Source organism: Ochotona princeps, chromosome 9, assembly GCF_030435755.1.
Source record: "Ochotona princeps isolate mOchPri1 chromosome 9, mOchPri1.hap1, whole genome shotgun sequence".
Lineage (NCBI taxonomy): Eukaryota > Metazoa > Chordata > Mammalia > Lagomorpha > Ochotonidae > Ochotona > Ochotona princeps.
The window spans coordinates 1,172,240-1,192,943 of record NC_080840.1 but is presented as its reverse complement, the minus strand read 5'-3'; the positions used below and the strand labels follow the sequence as shown (position 1 = coordinate 1,192,943).

The 20,704-nt window shown below is 49.2% G+C and overlaps 1 protein-coding gene across 15 annotated transcripts in view; it reads right to left on the bottom strand.

Moving 5' to 3' along the window:
- The window catches only part of PTK2 (protein tyrosine kinase 2), a 261,868-nt gene that overhangs the window by 101,488 nt on the left and 139,676 nt on the right, over positions 1 to 20,704 (bottom strand). For all 15 annotated transcript variants that reach the window (XM_058668437.1, XM_058668443.1, XM_058668442.1 and 12 more), the window contains 5 exons: positions 16,045 to 16,099; positions 5,913 to 6,053; positions 5,312 to 5,389; positions 2,792 to 2,899; positions 650 to 767 (listed from right to left, as the gene is read on the bottom strand). In XM_058668437.1, the coding sequence (XP_058524420.1) occupies positions 650 to 767; positions 2,792 to 2,899; positions 5,312 to 5,389; positions 5,913 to 6,053; positions 16,045 to 16,099 (500 nt within the window). The remainder of the gene's footprint in view (positions 1 to 649; positions 768 to 2,791; positions 2,900 to 5,311; positions 5,390 to 5,912; positions 6,054 to 16,044; positions 16,100 to 20,704) is intronic.

Here is a 20,704-nt window from a genome sequence, read left to right as displayed (position 1 = left end):
CCAGCACTGTCGCATTACTACAGGCAGCAAGTCGTGAGAGCCAAGCATTTCACACACAGTGATGCTGGGCGCCCAGGCTGGACGCACAGGTGAATGCCAGGCCAAGCATTTCACACAGGGAGGCTGGATGCACAGGCTGGACGCCCAGGTCAATGCCAAAGCAGCTTCTGCCTCCCAGCACGCTATGACCCTGCTGGAACGTTTCCAAATCCTGAACTGCTTGGAAAAGTCCATGACTTCTATAACAATCCCAGACTGGCTGTTTCTAGGTATTTATTCATTCTGATCTCTGGTTATGTACAACATGCTCTTCTACTGCCTGGGCTTCTGAGACAGACGAGGAAACAAAGGAGGAAACTTCCTATCCAAGGGGAATTTCAGTGGGTCTATTTGTAAAAGTAGGAAATTATCCTGAAAGTTTTTGGATGAGAAACTGCTCTAAATAGCTCAAAACTCAGGGCTCCAGACACAAAGCCTTCCTTCAGTTCTCATTCAAGCCTGTGCTGGTCTGACCACTGCCCGGTACAGGGATGTGAACTGTCCTTGCCTGGGCTATGCACCTGGCCTTCACCCTTCCAGTCCCCCAGAGGAAGGTTCCCAGGCTGTGCAGAGGGACGCCTGGGAACCTGCGACAGAGGAAAAGGCTCACCTTTCTGGGGTCTGACGATGAAGGACTGCGTGGCCCCGTTCACCAGCCGGCAGTACCCATCTATCAGGTCAGCCATATTCTCGGCAATGGTCAGTGATGGTGCCGTCACTGTCAGAGGCTAACCCGGGAGGGGACCAAGAAAGACACGTTATTGTTTTTGCCAGTAGTCAGAGAGACAGCTGTGCTGTGACATCAGACTTCACATACACTTGAAAGCAGAGACAGGCGGGAGACAAACGAGGCTTGTCCTGAGATCTGAGTCAGAAAGCAGGTTTTGGTGTTTCGGGGTGTTATTCCTAGAAGCTGTTACAGAACGCACACTGAAAAACACCGTTTAGATGGAAACTGGCTAATTTCTGGAATTCCCTTCAGACTGTCAGGCCTCCGCAAGGGAAGATTTTAGATCATTAGGAAGTTAACTTCAGACTTTTTTTTTTTTGGAAATTAATCTAACATGGAATAGATTTTTCATCAATCTATAATGTTTAACACTTGAAACTTCACTATTTTTAGTAAGCACAGAATATTTTGAGGAAGGCTTATAAAAAGCCACTCATGTTGGGCCCAGTGTGGTAGCCTAGTGGCTAAAGTCCTTACCCGGCATGCACCGGTATCCCATATGGGCACTGGTTCGTGTCCCGGCTGCTCTACTTCCCATCTTGCTCTGTGCTGTGGATTGGGAAGGCAGTCAAGGACAGCCCAAAGCCTTGGAACCCTGCATCCATGTGGGAGACCCAGAACAGGCTCTGGTCTCCTGGCTTTGGATCAGCTCAGCTCCAGTTGTTATGGCAGCTTGGGGAGTGAAACATCGGATGGAAGATCTTCCTCTCTGTCTCTCCTCCTCTCTGTATATTCGGCTTTCCAATAATAATAATAAAATCTTTAAAAATAAATAAATAAATAAATCTTAAAAAAAAAAAAAGCCACTCATCTCATCATTAAACCTGTCCAGTGTTAACAAACCTACTAGAGGTCCATATCGGGTGTTATTAGGGAAGTCAAGGCTGGATTTTCTTGTCATATACAAGTATGTCTCAATTCATGATAATCTACATGAAACTTTCTCAGCTGAGTGACTTTTTTCAAGATTTTATTTTTGTTAGAAAGTCAGATATACAGAGATGAAGATCTCCCATCCATTGCTTCACTGCCCAAGTGGCCGCACGGCTGGTGGTGAACCGATCCAAACCGGGGAGCTAGAAGCCTCTTCCAGGTCTCCCACACGGGTGCAGGGTCCCAAGGCTTTGGGCCGTCCTCGACTGCTTTCCCAGGCCACAGGCAGGGAGCTAGATGGGAAGTGGAGCTGCCGGGATTAGAACCGGTGCCCATATCGGATCCTGGCGTGTGCAAAGTGAGGACTTTAGCTGCTAGGCTACCGAGTCGAGCCCAAAGCTACAGGATTCTAAAGAGTATTTTAGGGATAAGAAAATGACAAAACGACAGGAAATCATCAGCACTCTGTCTGGATTTTCACTTCCGGTGCGCTTTCTGCACTAGGTGGACACAAACCTCCTCTTCTACCGTCCCAGTGCAGAGCAGGTACACAGAGCTTGCCCCCAGCGAGAGTCCTGTACAGACACGGAGTTCCAAACAACTCGCCCCACACACAGGCCAAACTGTGGGACCACCAACCCCACGAGGTGCTGCTTCGCAGGGAGGATTCTGCTCCATGCCTGTGCAGCATGGGCGTTCTCACACCACTTCTCATCTCTAACTGCAAGTCACAGATCAGGAAGCAGAGGTAAGGAGTCGGATGATTTTGATTGTAAAGCCCACTGCTGTCCATCGCTGTCCCTTAGCTCCCTCCCTCCAGGATGTGGCTGACCACAGTACCCAGCTGGTTTTCTGGGACAATGGCATACGTGCTGTAAGTGGCAGCTACTTCCTTACTATAACCGTTACAGCCAGAGAACCCATATTTCCTTGGAACTTAGCGAAAGGCCCGAGTGATTTCAAGTCTTTCTCCTGCCCTATTCAGAGCAACAGTCAGCACCAAGTGTCTGACCCACGACTTCACGACCTGGGAAGCAACTGTGACTCTGATGAACCATGGACATTCCTGCCGCACTCCAAGCACATCACTTTTTCTAAGCTCCTTCTGTGACCAAGTCTGCCCTTAGGACTGTGTCTGCGAGCCCTTACCTCGGGTGCGCCAGCTATTTTCAGTTGAAGCATTCCTTTCCTGTCCTTGTCCTCGCTGTTTGAATACTGAATGGTCTGTACTTGATTGAAGTCAGCCAGATGTGTGGGCTTTGGAAAGAAAAGGGAAAAACCATTGGACCACGGCTAAAAAAACTCCCTTCCCCCGTCCTGTCAGCTGCTCTGTGAGAGTCTCACCAATGCCAAGAGCATTCCACATTCTTAGAGAGAGCTTCCATAAGGCTAACGAGCTGGGAGAGCAACTGTGAAAGCTGGCCCTACCAGACCGTCATGTGACTCTGTGACTGTCATCCTGAGGGGATCAACGCTCTGACTGGGACTGGGGGGTGGCTCCTTCGCTGGCCTGAAGGACCCGCCAGTCTCAGGGACAGTGAGTGCCGTGCTCCCCTTCACACACAGCGCCTGTGGATCACTTTCAGTGCTCCCTGAGCTATGACTGCACATAAACCATTTGTGGAATCAAAAGACATGTTTCTTTTGGCACAGATTTCTTAAAACACACTTTTTAAACAATACACATGCCCATTAAATATTTGAAGATCTGATAAACACAAATTCAGAAACTTTAAAAAAATATGATTCACAGCTACCTAAGATAGAGAGTGCAAGTTTGCATGACACACGTAACTTCCTCTGCCTCCAACCACGGTTTGTAGACACTCACTGTTCTGCGAGAACTGCAGCTGGGAACAGGGGCGCAGGGGGGTCCTCTGCAGCAGATGGCAGGAACCACCTGAGCCCTCTGGGGTCTTCTAGGGTCTGCACTGGCAGAAAGCTGGGCTCAGGAGGCAGAGCCAGGAAGTTACTCCAGTATGCCCACGTAGGACACAGGTGTCTCACACTGCAGGCTAAACATCCACCTTGCATTGTGAATTTTTAATACCCAAAATATATTTTTTTAAAAAAAGATTTATTTATTTTTATTACAAAGTCAGATATACAGAGAGGAGGAGAGACAGAGAGAGGAAGATCTTCCATCCGATGTTTCACTTCCCAAGTGAGCCGTAACAACCAGTGCTGTGCCGATCCGATGCCGGGAACCTGGAACCTCTTCCGGGTCTCCCACGCGGGTGCAGGGTCCCAAGGCCTGGGCCGTCCTCGACTGCTTTCCCAGGCCACAAGCAGGGAACTGGATGGGAAGTGGAGCTGCCAGGATTAGAACTGGCGCTCATATGGGATTCCGGCACATTTAAGGCGAGGACTTTAGCCGCTAGGCCACGCTGCCGGGCCCCAAAATATCTTTTAATTCTATTTTTCTATAAATACTGTGAAACATCTTCATTTAGTGTAATAGAGTAGCAAGACAACAGGTACTCGAAGGACCCTTCCCAAACAGATTGAACTCTTATAATATGCCTTAAAGAATTCTTACATCACCTCTCGGTCCTTTGCCTAAGGTCAAGTGTAGAATTCTTACATCACCTCTCGGTCCTTTGCCTAAGGTCAAGTGTAGAATTCTTACATCACCTCTCGGTCCTTTGCCTAAGGTCAAGTGTAGAATTCTCCAAGAATGCTACACTCATTTTCTAAATAAAACTTCTCGTTCTCCTTGTGAAGGAAGACACCTGTCTTCTCTGTCTAGCATTTTATGAGCACAGCTGCTTTGTAACTCCTAGTCTGTTTGAATGATTACTGGGTTAAAGCTGCTCTTAGACCATCACTGCTAGTATCTATTCCTGGAGCCACACAGAGTGGAGGACGGTCCTGGAGCTGAGCTGTACCTGCTGTTCGGTGTGTCAGCAAGGGATGTGCTGTGGGTTTCCATCGGATGCGCCCCTGGTTCTCAGCAGGCTGAGGAAGGCTAGTAGGAACTTGAGCAGTGTTACAAATTTATGAAATAATTTTTCTAAAACTATCGAAAAGGGAATGTCTCAAAAAATATGGCACCAGTACAATTACAGTCAAATCTTATACAGAACTTTAGTTGAAAAATTAATATTTAGACACTGGCACGATGGCTCAATTGGCTGATCCTTCACCTCCACGTGTTGGCACCCCATCCAGGCACTGCAGGTTCATGTCCTGGCTGCTCCACTTCCCAACAAGCTCACTGTTTGTGGCCTGGGAAAGCAGTGGAGGACAGCCCAAGTATGCAGGGGCCCACACTGGTACTGCGACATGGGAGACCCGGATGAAACTCCAGGCTTCAGATCAGCTCAGCTCTGGCTGTTGTGACCATTTGGGGGATGAACCAGTGCATGGAAGATCTTTCTCTCTGTCTCTCCTCCTCTGTAAACCTGTCTTTTCAATAAAAATCAATTAAAAAAAAAAAAGCTAACATTCAAACTTTTCCAGATAAACTGGAACTCCCTTCAGTTCTCACTAAACATGCGAAATTTTAGGACTCCTTTCCCTCCAAAACTAAGGGGTTCCAAAGCACTTCATACATTGCTAGTGGACCACGTACTCGCTCCCTGCAATACCAAGAGTTATTGATAGAATAAAGAATCCCATCTTCCTGCTGTGCCGCCTCCGCGTCTGTTTTCCGTAGAAGGGACTTACACTGCAGCCCTTGTCCGTCAGGTAACTGATCCCTTCTTCCGGGCCAATGGCCAGCTCCACCGAAATAATCCAGCTTGACTTTGGAAGGCCCAACAGGGAAGCCAGCAGAACCAAAGGAAAAAAGAGATTTTTAGATAGATAGACATGACATATTAAAAACCCAAACAGAGGCTGGCCTGGCCAGCTAATTATCCGCTAATTATCCATCTAACCACAGAAGAAGTATGTGCAAGCCCACTGCCCCAGGATGCAGGGCCCAGACACACCCAGCAGCCCGGGCAACATCATCTGGGCAGTCCCCGGGATGCAGGGCCCAGACACACCCAGGAGCCCGGGGAACATCACCTGGGCAGTCCCTATGGGCAGTGAGCCAGCAAACTGCTAGCTCCAAAATAAAAACCCCACTGAACCAAGGCATGCTACTTGAAAAGGGCAATTTTATTCTCACATTGACACAATTTCCCCCACTTAAAAATGACAATATTTTGATACTGGCAAAAAATGTTACAAATTAGCTTTCCATTAATCTGAAGTGTTGCTATTTGTAGTTACAAAGTGAACAGAGGGTGCCAGTTGGACCCTGTCCGGCTGCCATACACACCCCGAGCGCACACTTGAAGCATTCCTTATCGAATCTGTACACCGGAGACAGGATCTCGAAGAATTTGAGAATACTCTCCTCCCTGTTGAGGTTGGCGAACTGCCGGAACGTCTGCTGGATCAGTTTTCGCAGGGTTTTGGCCTGCAGGGTAGAGTCACAAGAACTCCTCTCAGACCACAACACTAACAGTGGGGTCTCCATCTCCTCCCACCACCCAACAAGCACACGCGCAGGAAACACCACACAACCAAAGGGCTGTAGATTTCTCAAAGCTGTTTTTCTTTCCTTTATCTGTAAAACCTACAGAACTTAGAATTCATCACCTCTGCCATTTTTCAGCATGCAGTTCAGTGGTATTTGTTAGGCAGAAATTTGTAAGGCAGTAGCGTGCCTATTAGAACCTGTGCTAAATAGCACTGAGACCGAGTACAGCCTAGAAACGGCAAGGGGGAAGCTGAGCGCACGCACACATTCCACCGAGCGAGGGAAAACGCATGCACCTTCAGAAGGCAACACAAACCAGAATCCATGCAAAACTGTGACCTTCAGTGCAAATAATAAAATCACAGGACATTGTTCTTTTAAGTTTTTTCATTTTTTAATTATATTTTTGACAATCTTTACATAGTTAATTTGGGTAAAAAGGTTCAAGGGCTATAGGGAAGTGGGTAAGACTATTATTTCCACATTGTTTCCTTCATGTATCTGAGGTAAAGCGGGATTTTAAGAGAGAAGCCCCCGGGCCCGGCGGCGTGGCCTAGTGGCTAAAGTTCTTGCCTTGGACGCCCCGGGATCCCATATGGGCGCCAGTTCTAATCCCGGCAGCTCCACTTCCCATCAGCTACCTGTTTGTGGCCTGGGAAAGCAGTCGAGGACGGCCCAAAGCCTTGGGACCCTGCACCCGTGATGGAGACCCGGAAGAGGTTCCAGGTTCCCGGCATCGGATCGGCACGCACCGGCCGTTGTTGCAGCTCACTTGGGGAGTGAATCATCGGACAGAAGATCTTCCTCTCTGTCTCTCCTCCTTTCTGTATATCTGACTTTGTAATAAAATAAATAAATCTTTAAAAAAAAAAAAAAAGAGAGAGAGAAGCCCCACCCAGTCTCCCACCCACCCCAGGTCCCCGATGTGGGGCATGCTCCAAGGGTCTTGCTCAAGTGGTTTTGGTAGTTCAGCAGTTCTGAATTGCTGCCAGTCTCGCCACTCCAAGCACGATGAGGTCGTTGAAGAATCCACTGATTGACATAGTCCATCTTAGAGTCTCCATTTGCCCAGTTTTTCGCTACCAACATAGGGCTGAGGTGGTTGATTGACTTGTTCTGTCCTCTGTCTTTTCATGATTAGGGTTCTGAGTCCGCCATTTCGATTGGGGAGATCCCTAAAGAAACTTTGTCTGAGGTGTTCCCAGACTTGATTCTTGTATGTACTAGCAAGTACAGAGGCCCGGTACAGTCCATCGCCCCAATCAGCTGGTGCTTGCAACTGCTGGGTTGGTTCTGTTTCAGTCCTGACTTCCACTGGTGTTGCAGTCCAGCCTGGTTCTGCCCAGCACACACTTGGCTCTCACATAAACCAGTGGGAGCTGCAGCCTAGTTGGAGTGACCCACAATAACCCCCACCAGGCCCGCCTCCTACCCTGGTTTGCCAGTATGTGTAGCACACTAGTCCAGTCTGTCCCACATCCCATTCAGCTCTCGTACATGACAATGGGTATTGAAGCTTAGTTCTATCTAACCAGCTCAACTATCTAGCCCTCACGAATGGTGTTGGGTGCCTCTCTGTCCAGCCACCCCAGCCCCCGTCTTCCTGCTGTATTGCAGGGCCCGGCAGATGTCTCTACAACCACCTGAACGCAGCTCCAACTTCCTTTGCATGGACACTGGACCACCCTGCAAAATTCTAATCCATCCAGGCATTGTTTGCTGCTGTGGAGTTGGCTTTTTTACTCAGTGTGAGCTTGGAGGTTGATGTCAGTAACAACGTCTTGCAAAAGGGCCTTTTATTATCCATACCGTCTTGGCTGTCCCCATTGACCTTGTGCTAACTATGGGACCTGTATTTAGGGTTTCATTCTTTCCTTGATCTTTAGGTTCTCCTTTTCTTTTTTTCTTTTTTTAAAAGATTTATTTATTTTTATTGGAAAGGCGGATATACATAGAGGAGGAGAAACAGACAGGAAGATCTTCATTCTGGTGGCTCACTCCCTAAGTGAGCCCAACGGCCTGTGCTGTGCCAATCTGGAGCCAGGAGCCAGAAAGTTCCTCCAGGTCTCCCACATGGGTGCAGAGTCCCAAATATTTGGGCCGTCCTTGACTGCTTTCCCAGGCTACAAGCAGGGAGCTGGATGGGAAGCATGCCCACCAGGATTAGAACCGGTGCCCATATGGGATCCCGGGGTGTGCAAGGCGAGGACCTTAACCACTGCGCCACCGCGCCAGGTCCAGGTTCTTTTCTTTATGATACAAGATTGAGTTGTACAATAAGAATTGTAGCAGGAACTTCTAGAGTTTTTAGGTGAAGCAAACGGCAGAATTATCCTTGAAAACACCCACTTGACCATGACGTAAAAGTCTGAGCTAGAGTTTGACTGCTTCTATATAAAAAAGTGGACAGCTTTCATGCATTGTCTGTGATGATCCCTGAATCGTAGTGGTCCATTTCGTTCCTCTTTGCGCCTCATCCACGCACCCTTCCCAAGTTCCGAACTCAGCTGGAGCTGGACTCCGGCACACCGACATTAAGAACTGTACTATGCTGTGGCATGAGAAAAGCTGACCATGCAGACTGCATGCCCAGCACAGGGGCCTCGAAAAGTGTCTTGAGATCGAAGGCCCATGCGGGGCACCTGGTCAGCTCACAGCAAGGCACATGGAACAGAGCCCAACTGTGGGACCTCTCAGCGTTGGCCTCTCAGGGCGGGATTTTTAGTGTATACCCACAAAGCTCTGTGTAGCAGAGAGCAGGCTCTCGAGGCGGCAGGTCCCAGGCAGCCAGGAATACAGGTTCTGTGACGGCATCTGAGGAGGGGCCAGACGGCAGTGGCTTTCCCTCTGATATCCAGGCGTCATCACTGTGACTTAGCTTCCAAAAGGGATATCCTGGCTGCTGACCCGGGTCACTCACACTCAGGATTCTGACAGGAATATTTAACTCGGGTAAGTACTGACATGGCCTACCAAGACTAAGAACCCCGTACAAGAGGTCCAGAAAAGAGGCCCGGGCTCTGTGTTGTGCCTAGATGCCCAGCAGCTCCTCGTTCACACCTTGTGGTCACCCCCAGGCCAGCCTAGCCCCACTGCTGTCCTGTCCACCTCCTGCCTGCCAGAACGAGCAAGCACTGACAGTCTGAGCAGGAGCTGAGGGCGAGCCCTTCTCCTGCTGCCCCCTCCACCGCCTTCCCTGTCCCTTCCCCTGCCCCCTCCACCGCCTTTCTTGTCCCCTCCCCTGCCCCCTCCTCCGCCTCCCCTATACCCCTTCCCTGCTGCCCACCTCCTCCACTCCACCCAGTTTAAACGTCCTCACAACAAGGTCTGAGGATGACTAAAGAGCAGGTTAAGAAGGGCTCAGCGAGCTTCTGACCCAGGAATGAAGATACGGCCATGGGGAGTGCCGCCATCCCTGCCCACCTCAGCCTGCAAAGAGCAGGTGATGGCTCCAGCTCTAGGATTCCTGACACCCCCATGGGAGGTCCCGTCCAGAGCTTCACCCTGACTCACTGTCGGCTGCTGTGGCCATTTGGAGGGTGAAAGAGCAGACAGGAGATCTCTATCTTTTTGTCTCCACTTTGCAAATATGTTTTTAAAATTTAGAGGAAGGTGCTGTGGTGGCCAGTATTGGAGTTGTTGTAGCTACAATTACCCAGAGTCATCATCAAAAGGCTGGACAAAAACAAGTTAAAATCTTCCCTAGGCAAATGACAAGTGATGAAGGCCTGAGTAAAAGGAGCACAGGTGGGCCAAAACCTCCTGAAGAAAACAACTGGATAAAACGCTTCGGTTTCAACAAAACTACAGAAGATAAAGAGAGACTAAGAAATGGACGGGTGACATGATGAGACGAGCTGCCCTTTCACCAGCTGGGGCCAAATCCACAGCAGGTGACGTCAGCACCCGTAACCCAAATGCACAAAGACAGTCTGACAGTCCTGAGCTGACTGGCCTAGCCAGAGGGGGGGACCAAGTGGCTACATTACAGAGGAACTAGGTCAAAGTAGTGAGCTGCTGTGAACAGCTTCTCTCTGCAGACTCGCTGTCACTCTGGCAACAGACGTGCCACCGCACACGTCACCACTCCTCGCTTCCACGAGCACAGAGCCGTAGGAGTGCTCGAGAAGGGATCTACGCGTTAAGGGAATGTTCAAGTAAAGGCCCAACAGCTTGGCGCAACAGAGAGCAGGAGAAAGGGCGGCGGAGCTGCTCATTCGGCTGAGGAGGGAGGATCTTGTTGGGAGCTCTCCCGCCCAGGATCTCGGAAAGAAGGGCACCGGCTCCAGGTTCACCTGCAGTGCAGTCTGCCACCCGGGCACCGGCTCCAGGTTCACCTGCAGTGCAGTCTGCCACCCGGGCACCGGCTCCAGGGTCACCTGCAGTGCAGTCTGCCACCCGGGCACCGGCTCCAGGTTCACCTGCAGTGCAACTGCCACCCGGGCACCGGCTCCAGGTTCACCTGCAGTGCAGTCTGCCACCCGGGCACCGGCTCCAGGGTCACCTGCAGTGCAGTCTGCCTCCCTTCTTTTCCACAAGGACACTTTAGGGAGCTCCACTTCCGTCCTAATTTCTAAGCAATGAACAGCTCCACACAATGTAGATTCCAAGACTATTTTGACACACATTAACACACTTGTAGAACTGTTAGAGGCCAGAAAGGTTGCTCTGTACTATGATCCGAACCTCAGCAGCTGGTCTGCATGGACACCATTCAATTTTCAGCCACTCTCCACGCAGAGAGAACAAAGACCGTGACACCTCTTCCAGTGAGGTGGTACTGTGAGGCTGAAGCAGCCGCACTGAACGGTGACCATCGACCTAATGATCACGGGTGCTGCTGGAGACCATGCGTTCCCAGGGCTGCCGGAGGAATGGACTGCAAACAAGCTCGGAATACGGCTTTAAGGAACCCCTTCCACCACGTCATCAAGTACTATAGGGTTTTTTTTTTTAATTATATTTACTTATTTAAGACAGAGTGACAAAGAGAAGGGAGGGGCGGGGAAAAGCAGAGACCGATGGGCATCACCCAGCCAGCGGTCCGTCACCCCTCAAATGGCTGCAGTAACCAAGACGAGCCAAGCTGAAGTCAAACACTCCAAGTTCCAGCTGCGTCTCCTGTCCGGTGTAGGGACCTAGGGACTTGGACCATCCTCTGCTCTTTTCCCAGGCACTAATTAGCAGGGAGCTGGATAGGAGGTAGAGCAGCTGGAAGCTGGACACACACCGTTCTGACATGGAATGCTGGCAAAACAGGTGGTGGTTTAATCCACTGTGCCAATAATGACGACCCCCAAATACAGGTATGAGCACTGAGGCAAAGAGGGAGCGGTCCTTGTTCTCCTATCTCCAGGGTCTACCTACACCAGAAAGCAAGGTTTTCTCACATTCTCCTGCGCATCCCACTGAGATCCCAGCAGAGCAGGATCAGGGTTTCACAGCCCACAAGCATGCAGGCTGCATATTCCTGCCTAAACCATTCTAATTCCAGACACTTCATCAGCCGGACATCCCTCATCTCAAAGTCTCAAATCTGAAATGTTCCAAAACTGGAAACTCGTGCTCAGAAAGTTTTGGATTTTGGAGCACTTGAGTCTCAGACTGGGAATGCCTTACCTGTATGACGTCATAAATTTCTGTGCTCAACACAACTGAACCTGAAATCACCATCAACTGATCACAGGAATGAAAATAGTGACTAGTTTCTCAAAGCAAGGTAACTGTCCCTGCCGTCAGCACTGTGCTCCAGCGGGTTAGGTCTGCATGGGACACCAGTGTCCCACAGCACAGTGCCAGGCTAATTCCAATCCAGCTCTCTACTACGACACACAGCAAGGAACATGCAGCAGACCCAGATGGAGTTCTCGGGCCATGGCCGTGGTCTGGCCCAGCGCCATCTCTTGTGGCCATCTGAGGAAGCAACATGCAGAGGCTGCTGTACTGTTTTTCCCTCTCTGTCTCCTTGACTGATTGATTTGAAAGGCAGCAAATAAATCTTTAAAAACGAGTAGGTTCCTTAATCAGAAAACTTTTTAAAAAAGATTTATTTATTTTATAACAAAGTCAGATATACAGAGAGGAGGAGAGACAGAGAGGAAGATCCTCCGTCTGATGGTTCACTCCCCAAGCGGCCACAACGGCTGGAGCTGAGCCAATCTGAAGCCAGGAGCCAGGAACTTCCTCTGGGTCTCCCACGCAGGTGCAGGGTCCCAAGGCTTTGGGCCGTCCTCGACTGCTTTCCCAGGCCACAAGCAAGGAGTTGGATGGGAGGCAGGGCTGGCAGGATTAGAACCGGCAATCATATGGGATCCTGGCACATGCGAGTCAAGGACTTTAACCACTACGCTATCATGCCGAGCCGCAGAAAACTTCAGGTTTACAATGGAGTTGCCAAGATACAACACAGTTGCTGGGTCTGTTCCGAGCTCCCACATGGCACCCCTCCAGGATCACTCTCATCACCTAACTGGAGCTTAGTTCCCAGCTTTAGCCACTTGCTGCCTGGTCATCTGGCCGGCCTCTCAGCCTCCGTCTCCTATGACCTTGGCATTCCTGACAAACAATGAACAGAATATACAGAATTCCTTTGATTTGGTTTGGACTTGTTTTAATGGGATGGGGATTTTTTAAAATGTGTCTCTTTTACCACTAACAGAGACAGATATTTAAACTAGCTTGCTGAGGCACAGACAGCTTAGATCCTGTTTTGGCGTTTACCACACTTAACTTGAGCTTCATCAAGCAGGAGGCAGGATTTCGGTAGTTTAACATGAATGCCACCCATTAACAATGATCTAGAAAACTAAAGGAAAATGACAAGGAAGCCAAAACAGCTTTTATAAAAACAAATGCATGGCCATCCTGTGTTTTAATGAAAAGCAAATGTGAACTGATACAGGTGATTCACAGAAGTACTTCAGAAGACACAGGAAGGGACATGAATTTCTTTTCAGCTGAAGATTTATTGGAATATTTTCAAAGCATGGGTCTGTGCGAACAGCACCTCTTTCCAATGTAGTGGTTACACTGCGGGGGGTATCCTTGGTAAGCAGCACTGTTTACCTACCAGCGGGATGGGCATCCTGATTAAGCTAGTAAGAAGCCAATTCCCTTTTACTCAGAAGTCACTTGGAAGAATCTGCTTGAAGAACCACTCCATGACATCGACTGGATTTGTGGTCAACAATCAACCCCGCTCCACCCTAATCAGAGCCAAGAACTCTCATCCCTTCCTCCCTCCTGTGCCAGGATCACCACAGGCCTGGACCCTTTTGTCACTCCTGGCTCCTCTGGCTTCTGGCCCCGGTACCTTTAATCTGCCCTCCAGACAGCTTCAAATTTCTATTCTGAACTCTCCAAGTGAGGAGGCCTGCCCCCGCTGTAAGACCTGCAGTGAATGCCCACGGTGCTGGAGCTCCTCTCAGCTCAGCGTTCAGCTCCACACGCAAAGGCCGTCCACAGCGACATGTCCTCAGGTCTCCTGTGCAGTCTGAGCTCTGATCCCGGACTGTCGGCCAGAAGCACACAGCACCATGTGGCTTGCGATGGAAGACAAGGTGAGCTCAAGGGAGGCCATGCAGAGGGCTCTTGGCCAGTCTGCGCCTGAGGTATGGGGATGTGTTTCAGAAGACAGCAGAACAGACATCCAGGAAAGCAAGCTCCTGTTGCTTTTCCCCACTACATACAGCCTTCCAGAAGCGTCAGTCTTACTCCCATGCTCCTCTTCACACTGTGCCCTCTACCCAGTCTCCCCGATGTTATTCATCTTACAAGACCTGCCAGATAGCAGCACACACCAGGTACTAAGTCCAAAACAAGGCACAGACTGCAGAATGCAAATGACAGTGTCTTCACTTCTGCACATCTTAGAACGCAGTGTAGTCAAACACAACGCAAACAAGCACCTCACTGACACGTGAGAGTACAATCAAGAAACCGTCAAGTTTCTAAGAGCAAAAAACTGTTTTTGCATTGGTGGTGGGTGAATAGCAGAGTACACAACACTGAAGCTGAAGTTTCTGGAGAGCTAGCATGGAAGAGTGGGCCAGCCCCGGCCCGGGCTCAGGCGCATCTGCTCTGTCTTGGCTATGCTCACATAACAGACAGAACCTAGCAGCGCCCGTGTGGAACCTGTTTTGAAGATGAAGAGCCTTTCAAAACCTAGAAAATACCTCGGACTGCATTCCTTCTTCCCATGCACAATTCAAGGCGACCTGACACCGGTTCTGAGAGCACTGGGCCTGCTTTTCAGAACCACTCTCAGCACTGAGGCGGACTGGGCCTCACTGCACCTTGCACAGGCAACTCTTCCATGCCGACACGGGTGTGTGAGAACTGAGGCCCACACCAGTGGCTGTCGTCATGACCTTTCTCCTCACCCCACGGACAGACAGCACAGGTCACACCAAGTCTCCCATTCCCACAGCTCCAGGAGTGCAGTCACCGCCTGAGACCCTCCCAAGGGACAGAACCCTTCCTCCCCTTGTCCTGGTGCGCTGCACACTGCCCATGTCCACCTGCACAGCTGCTTGCCTTCTGGCTGACTGCTGCTCTGGGGCAGTACGTGCACGCCGATGGCCTGCGGCCACCGTGGATGAGGACAGAGTTCTGCCCGATTCTGTACATCCGACCTTCTGCTCACAGGACGCAGCTGTGCTCCATCAGAGCTGCTTCCTCAGAAGCCTGCTCGGGACTTCACATACGGGTCAGAGAACATTTAAATAGACAATAGCATTACTAGAAAAAAGGCATGGAACATTAGAAAAGTGTGTTTTTTTCCTTCTCTGCTAGTCAATACACATTGCATTGCACTCATCGGATGCTTTATACTTTAAAACAAAGGCTACCAGGTTGCTGTTGTACCATAGCAAGTAAAGCCACTGTCTGCTGTGCCAGCATCCTGTATAGGCACTAGTTTGTGTCCTGGCTGCTCCACTTCCCATCCAACTCTGTCAGAGGCCTGGGAAGAGAGTGGAGCATGGGCCACATATTCGATTCCCCTGTGCCTCATATGGGAGACCTGGATGCAGCTCCTTGCTTCGGTCTAGCCCCGTACTGGCCACGGCAGCCATCTGAAGAGAAACCCAGCGGACGGAACATCTCTGACTCCCCGTCTTTCTTTGTAATTCTGACTTTCAAATAAATCCAAAACTACTTTTTAAAACCACCAACATTTCTATGATCTCTCCCCTCAGGTTATCCCAAAGCTGAGTGAAAAGGGGGGGTCCTGCTTCGCTCAGGACTCGTCGCACTGGCACGGAGGCACCCAGGGCGGCCCCAGGCTGCACGTCCCTGGGGATGTGGACGCTCTCAGCCAGCACGGCCGCACGGCCTGCCCCGCTGGGAGGGCAGCGCCTCCTCTGCTGCAGCCACTGAGCCAGCTCCGCTTCTCCTGGAAGCCTCTACACCATGAACTACTTACCTTTCTCAATCTGAAAGGCAGAGCAACTGAGAGACAAATGGCCACCATGGCCAGGCAGGACCAGGTTGCAGCCAGGAGGCAGGGCTCCAGCTGCGTTGCCACACGGGTGGCGGGAGCTCAAACATTGGGGCCATCTTCCACTGCCTTGCTAAGCACGTTAGCAACACACGCACACACACACAACGCTACACAGGATTCACCCAGCATGATTGTTTTTGATATAAATTAAATATTCATTTTCTTTGTGTCAAAACATCTGAGACTGTAATGGCTGAGGTGGCAGGACGCGGTGCCTGTGTCACTGTTGTTCTTAGCTGGGAAGCTGTGCAACCAAGGGGTAAGGCCGGGCTTTGCGGGAGACAGCTGCATCCCCCAGTGCCGACCTGCCACAACACAACTGTCAGCTTCTCACCTAAAGGACAAAAGAGCATCGCATACAGTCTACCACTTGAGATAACTGGCAAAGTTTCAGCATTTGGTCATGACACAAGAGATTCTAATTACCTTGACAGAATCCAGTAAACTCTTAGGGAAAAATCGCTTTAAACCAACATCTTTTCTGAAATACAAAAAGAAGCATATTAACAAATAACAGTACAAAAAAACTTAATATAATGACATACTTTCAAGAATGTAAAAGCACTTTAAAATTATTTTTTGCTTCCACATTTTATTTAGGAAGTTAACAAGCCTAACAATGCTTCTTCACCAGCAGGTGTGTGGACGGTGGGACGGCGCATCATTCCCTATACACACACACAAGAACATGGTTGGCTTCCAAGAAATCCTTTCGGTGTTTTTTTTTTTTTTCTTAAATCCTTGCTATTAAAAATTCTTCTAAAATATACTCTCTTGGAAATTCTCTTTCAGAAACTGCTTAGAGGGTATCCTTATAAACACAGTCTCTACAAAAGCATTACTTTTTAGAGAAACCAACTGGCCTGATTTGGAAAGATTCAAAATAGAACTAAAGCAACTTTTCTCCCCCTTTAAATAAGTCACTTTGTGGCTAGTGCTGTGCTGTAGTAAGTTAAGCCACCAACATTGTGATCTGGCATGGACACCGATTCAAGTCCTTGAGCTCCTACTAATGCACTCGGGCTGTGCCCCTGGGCTCAGCTCCTCATCTGTCCTTCGCCTGGCCCAGGCCCAGCCACTGTGGCCACTGAGGGGTGCAGCAGCTGCAGGGCACACAATCACTCTGTCCCCTTCTCTCCCTCTTGCTCCAGCCTTCAACAAGTCAATCTCTGGGACTCATCCTACAAATGAACGGTTTTCAGAAACAAACTCAACGGATTCAGTCATCCACTCTTGGCCTGTCATTTGCTTCACACATGGAGAACAATCAACGCAACTGGACGGCAGCTGATTGACCGCAGGCCAATGGCTGGACGTGCAGAGCTGCTAGGAGGCCTGGCAGTGATCTTTTATAAAGCTCAGTCAATCTGGACAACTTCCAGCCAAAATACAAAACAGAAAGCTATAAAGGTAAGTAAGTATACACGTAATCTCACAAAGGAAGGATGTAGCAGAGACCAGAGTACCGGGAATCAAAGGTCGGCAGTATGCATCGCTATTCCTGAATAAAGCTAAGCCCCCCAAAACTGTTAAATATACCTAAACAACAAAAGACTAGACTCTCTACCACTGCTTACACCTACAACGTCATGACCCATGTAAAGAGCAGAACACTGCAGCTGAAACTACAGCTGCAGGACTATATTGTTACAAAATATAGGGGACAGTGGGGGGGAGGGGAAGGGAAGGAGATAGAAGGGGAAGCTCTATACCTACAAAACTGTAAAATGATAAGAATAAAAAATCATAACATAAAATACTAACGAAAAAAAAATCCCCAAACAAACAAAACTCAAGCAACCACCACTCTCAAGGGTCTCAAAGCACTCTAAACAGAACAGGCAACTGCTCTGGTGCCAACTCTGGTCTTCCGTCCACTAGGTGGCACTCGTGTGCCAGGAAGACGGATGCTGGCTCTACAGTCCTGAAGGGACCTCTGGGGTCAAGGGGAACACAGATTGGAGGAGACAGGGAAAAAAAAATCAACAGAATGCAAAATATCAAAACACTGGGAAACCTTCTTCCATAACCTTTGGTCTGTAATGTCAGGAAACTTAAAGAGAAATCATGTCAAAATTTCTAGGAGTCATCACCCATACAAACGTCTAGTCCACTCTTCTGTCGGCTACTCGTGTGCAGCAAATCCAACTAACTCCTGCTAAATCCAGAATTAGTGCCAGCTCTTTTTTATTCTGTTACTAATGTTTTCTATATTCTACAAATGTCTATCTTAGGTTTAGAGACATACTGCTTTCTGGTTTCACATACCAATTAATTCATGCACTTCTGGGTCTTGCATGTCTCAGCTCCCTCATCTCCAAGTTTCCTCCCTGTCTTCGCGCAACTGCCATCTCTACTGCGATTATTAAACGGGAAGTTGACCCAAGTTCTCCCAGGTTTTTATTGCTTCATAAAAACCAAGGGGTCATTGGTGCCAATCACTGCTGGGAAACAGGAAATGACACATATCAAAGAAAAGCCATCTTTCTAGAATCTCTAAGGCACTGACTGTGAGCACAGCACTCCCTGTCCTCCTGCTCGGCCCCTGGCTTCTGTCACTGTGACACCCTGTGCCTGGACAGGGGCGGAGGCAGTCCTACTCCCTGTGAGCACTTGAAAGGAGTCCTGGTCAGTCTTGGTCTAGGGCAACAGCAGGGCAGGCAAATCTTGCCATGAACAGGCCTTGGTCTCTAGGTTCCACATTCATTTCTCAAAGTCAAGGGGAAGTAAAGCATCTACCACACTTATTTCTATTACAAATGAGAAAACTAAAAACTGACCGAGAAAGCTGCAAGTCCCAAGGATAGGAAAGAACATGTTCCTTTATGAAAATGATAACTGCATTAGAAAAAAGCCTAAGGCCAAAACATAGCGTGTATGCAGTCATGTCTTCCCCCAACTACTAGTCAGTAACATTTGTACAAATATCAGAACTCTTAGAAAATAGGTAGGCAAGGAAGATAAAACTGAGGTTGAGGTCCACAAAATCACGGGGTAGGAGGATGCAACACCAACCCCAACACACATTAATCTAATCAGTACCCCAATCTGGACCTGGTGCAGTAGCCTAGTGCTTAGAGTCCTCGCCTTGCAAGCGACGGGATCCCATACAGGTGCCCAGTTCATGTACTGGCTGCTTTGCCTTCCAGCCAGCCCCCTGCTTGTGGCCCAAAGCCTTGGGACCCTGCACCTGCATGGGAAACCCAGAAGCTCCTGGCTCCTGGCTTTGGATTGGCTTGGCTCCAGCTGTTGCAGCCACTTGGGGAGTGACAGCAGACACAGATCTTTCTGTCTCTCCTCTGTAAATCTACCTTTTCAGTAAAAATAAATTAAATCTTTTTTTAAAAATCTAATTTCAGCTTGGCGATCAAAGATTCTAGGAACACTCATGGTACTACGCTCACAGCTTTTCCGGAGAGCCCGTGACAGACACCAAGGCCCGCACGGTCCCAGCTCTCCATGAGGCCGCCTCCCTGGCGCTCTGTGCAGCTACACTGGTTTCAATGCGCAGCTCCTCTGTGGTTTGCCTGCCGTGATCAAACCTCTTTCAGCTCCTATGACACAAGTATCCCAGATAAAACAACAAACATAGTGTGTTCAGCACAAACAAGGTACAACTACTGGCACTTACTGTAATTCTTTACTACATAATTAAAAGGGCATTATCCTAGATGCACTTAAACTCATTTGATAAAACCAGGGCACATAAAGTTTTTACAATAATATCAAACCCATGTCCCAATTTATTAGGTTCCCATCAGCTACTCCAAAGACTGGAAACTGACACTCCATCAGAAGCTGCGCTGACCGACACAGAAGTCGCTGGCTGCCTGCGGCTGTATTCAACTCCCTTCCCAATCTCAGCAGCGACAGCTCAAGCGCCCATCAGTGTCGACAGCTCAAAGGGCAGGGATGGGAACAAGAAGGGAGGCCTTCTTTCTCTCCAGAGCAGGGGTGGCAGCCAGTCCACGGCCAGTGAAAGCAGTGGCCCTGCCAAGGCACCTGCAGATGGAACTCAAAATGCAGTGGCCCTCAAGCAGACTAACGTGCAAGTGAATAATTCTGTACAGTCCATGAGTGATGTTATGAACACCCAGAAGCCCTCGGCAGGAAAAAGGCTTCCCCACCCTTGCCCCAGAGCTCAGTAATAAAAGTGGAGCATGAAGACAGATGATGCTGGGCTCCCTGCCGGCCTGATGGCGCACCCAGGTTCCCTGGCTTAGTTGAAGCACCGCAGGAAAAAGGCATGGTGTGGCGGTGAGGGAGCCTCCTGGAGATGACACAGCAGCAGGTCTGACCCCCGAGGGGACCCTCTGAACAGGGCCTCTGACTGGGGTTACCTGAGTGAACAAAGCAGGGAGCCTGACTGTTCCCACGTTCCTCACAGCTTCAGCAGGAAGCATCTGTATTCTCATATTCAAATCACGGGATCTTGACTCCATACAGAAAGCGAGTCTGTGTTCTTTACTTATTTGTTTATTTATTTTACACTTAGGCCAGCAACAGGTCACAGGGTGTGACGTCACCATACCACATTTCCTCCTGTTGAGTGACAGCCACAAGACAGGGCAACAGACCATAGCATGAAACACAGTACAAGACAACAAGCATTCTACTGATGAGATGCAGGGTTTCTGGGTTTTAAGAATGTCTTTGTGATCAATTTTAATTGACAATACTTTTAATATTTAATTTACCTCCACCCTTTAAATATTTACCCTGCTGTCTGGTAGAAACTTCTTGCCCTTTGTGAAATCTCAAAGTTCCTTTAATGATACTACCAATTTCTGGCACCTCTCAAGGCTCCTGCTTGGCGCGAGGTCCTGGGCTACACCCCGGTGACCTGGGCTTTCCGTTCAGCACTCCCCACACAGAGCTTTACGGCGCTGCGTACCAGCACGCCCAGCACTGCAGAGCCGTCACCAGTCAGTGGCCTTGCCCTGAGCACGCATCATCTTCTGTACCTGCAGGTTCAAGTGCACCATTCAAAACACAGCAGGCTTTTAGGGACCTTGAACCCTTACCTACCTATTAAAAAGGACTTAAGTTTATTGTAAATCAATTCGTCAAGTCAAGAATAAATTTA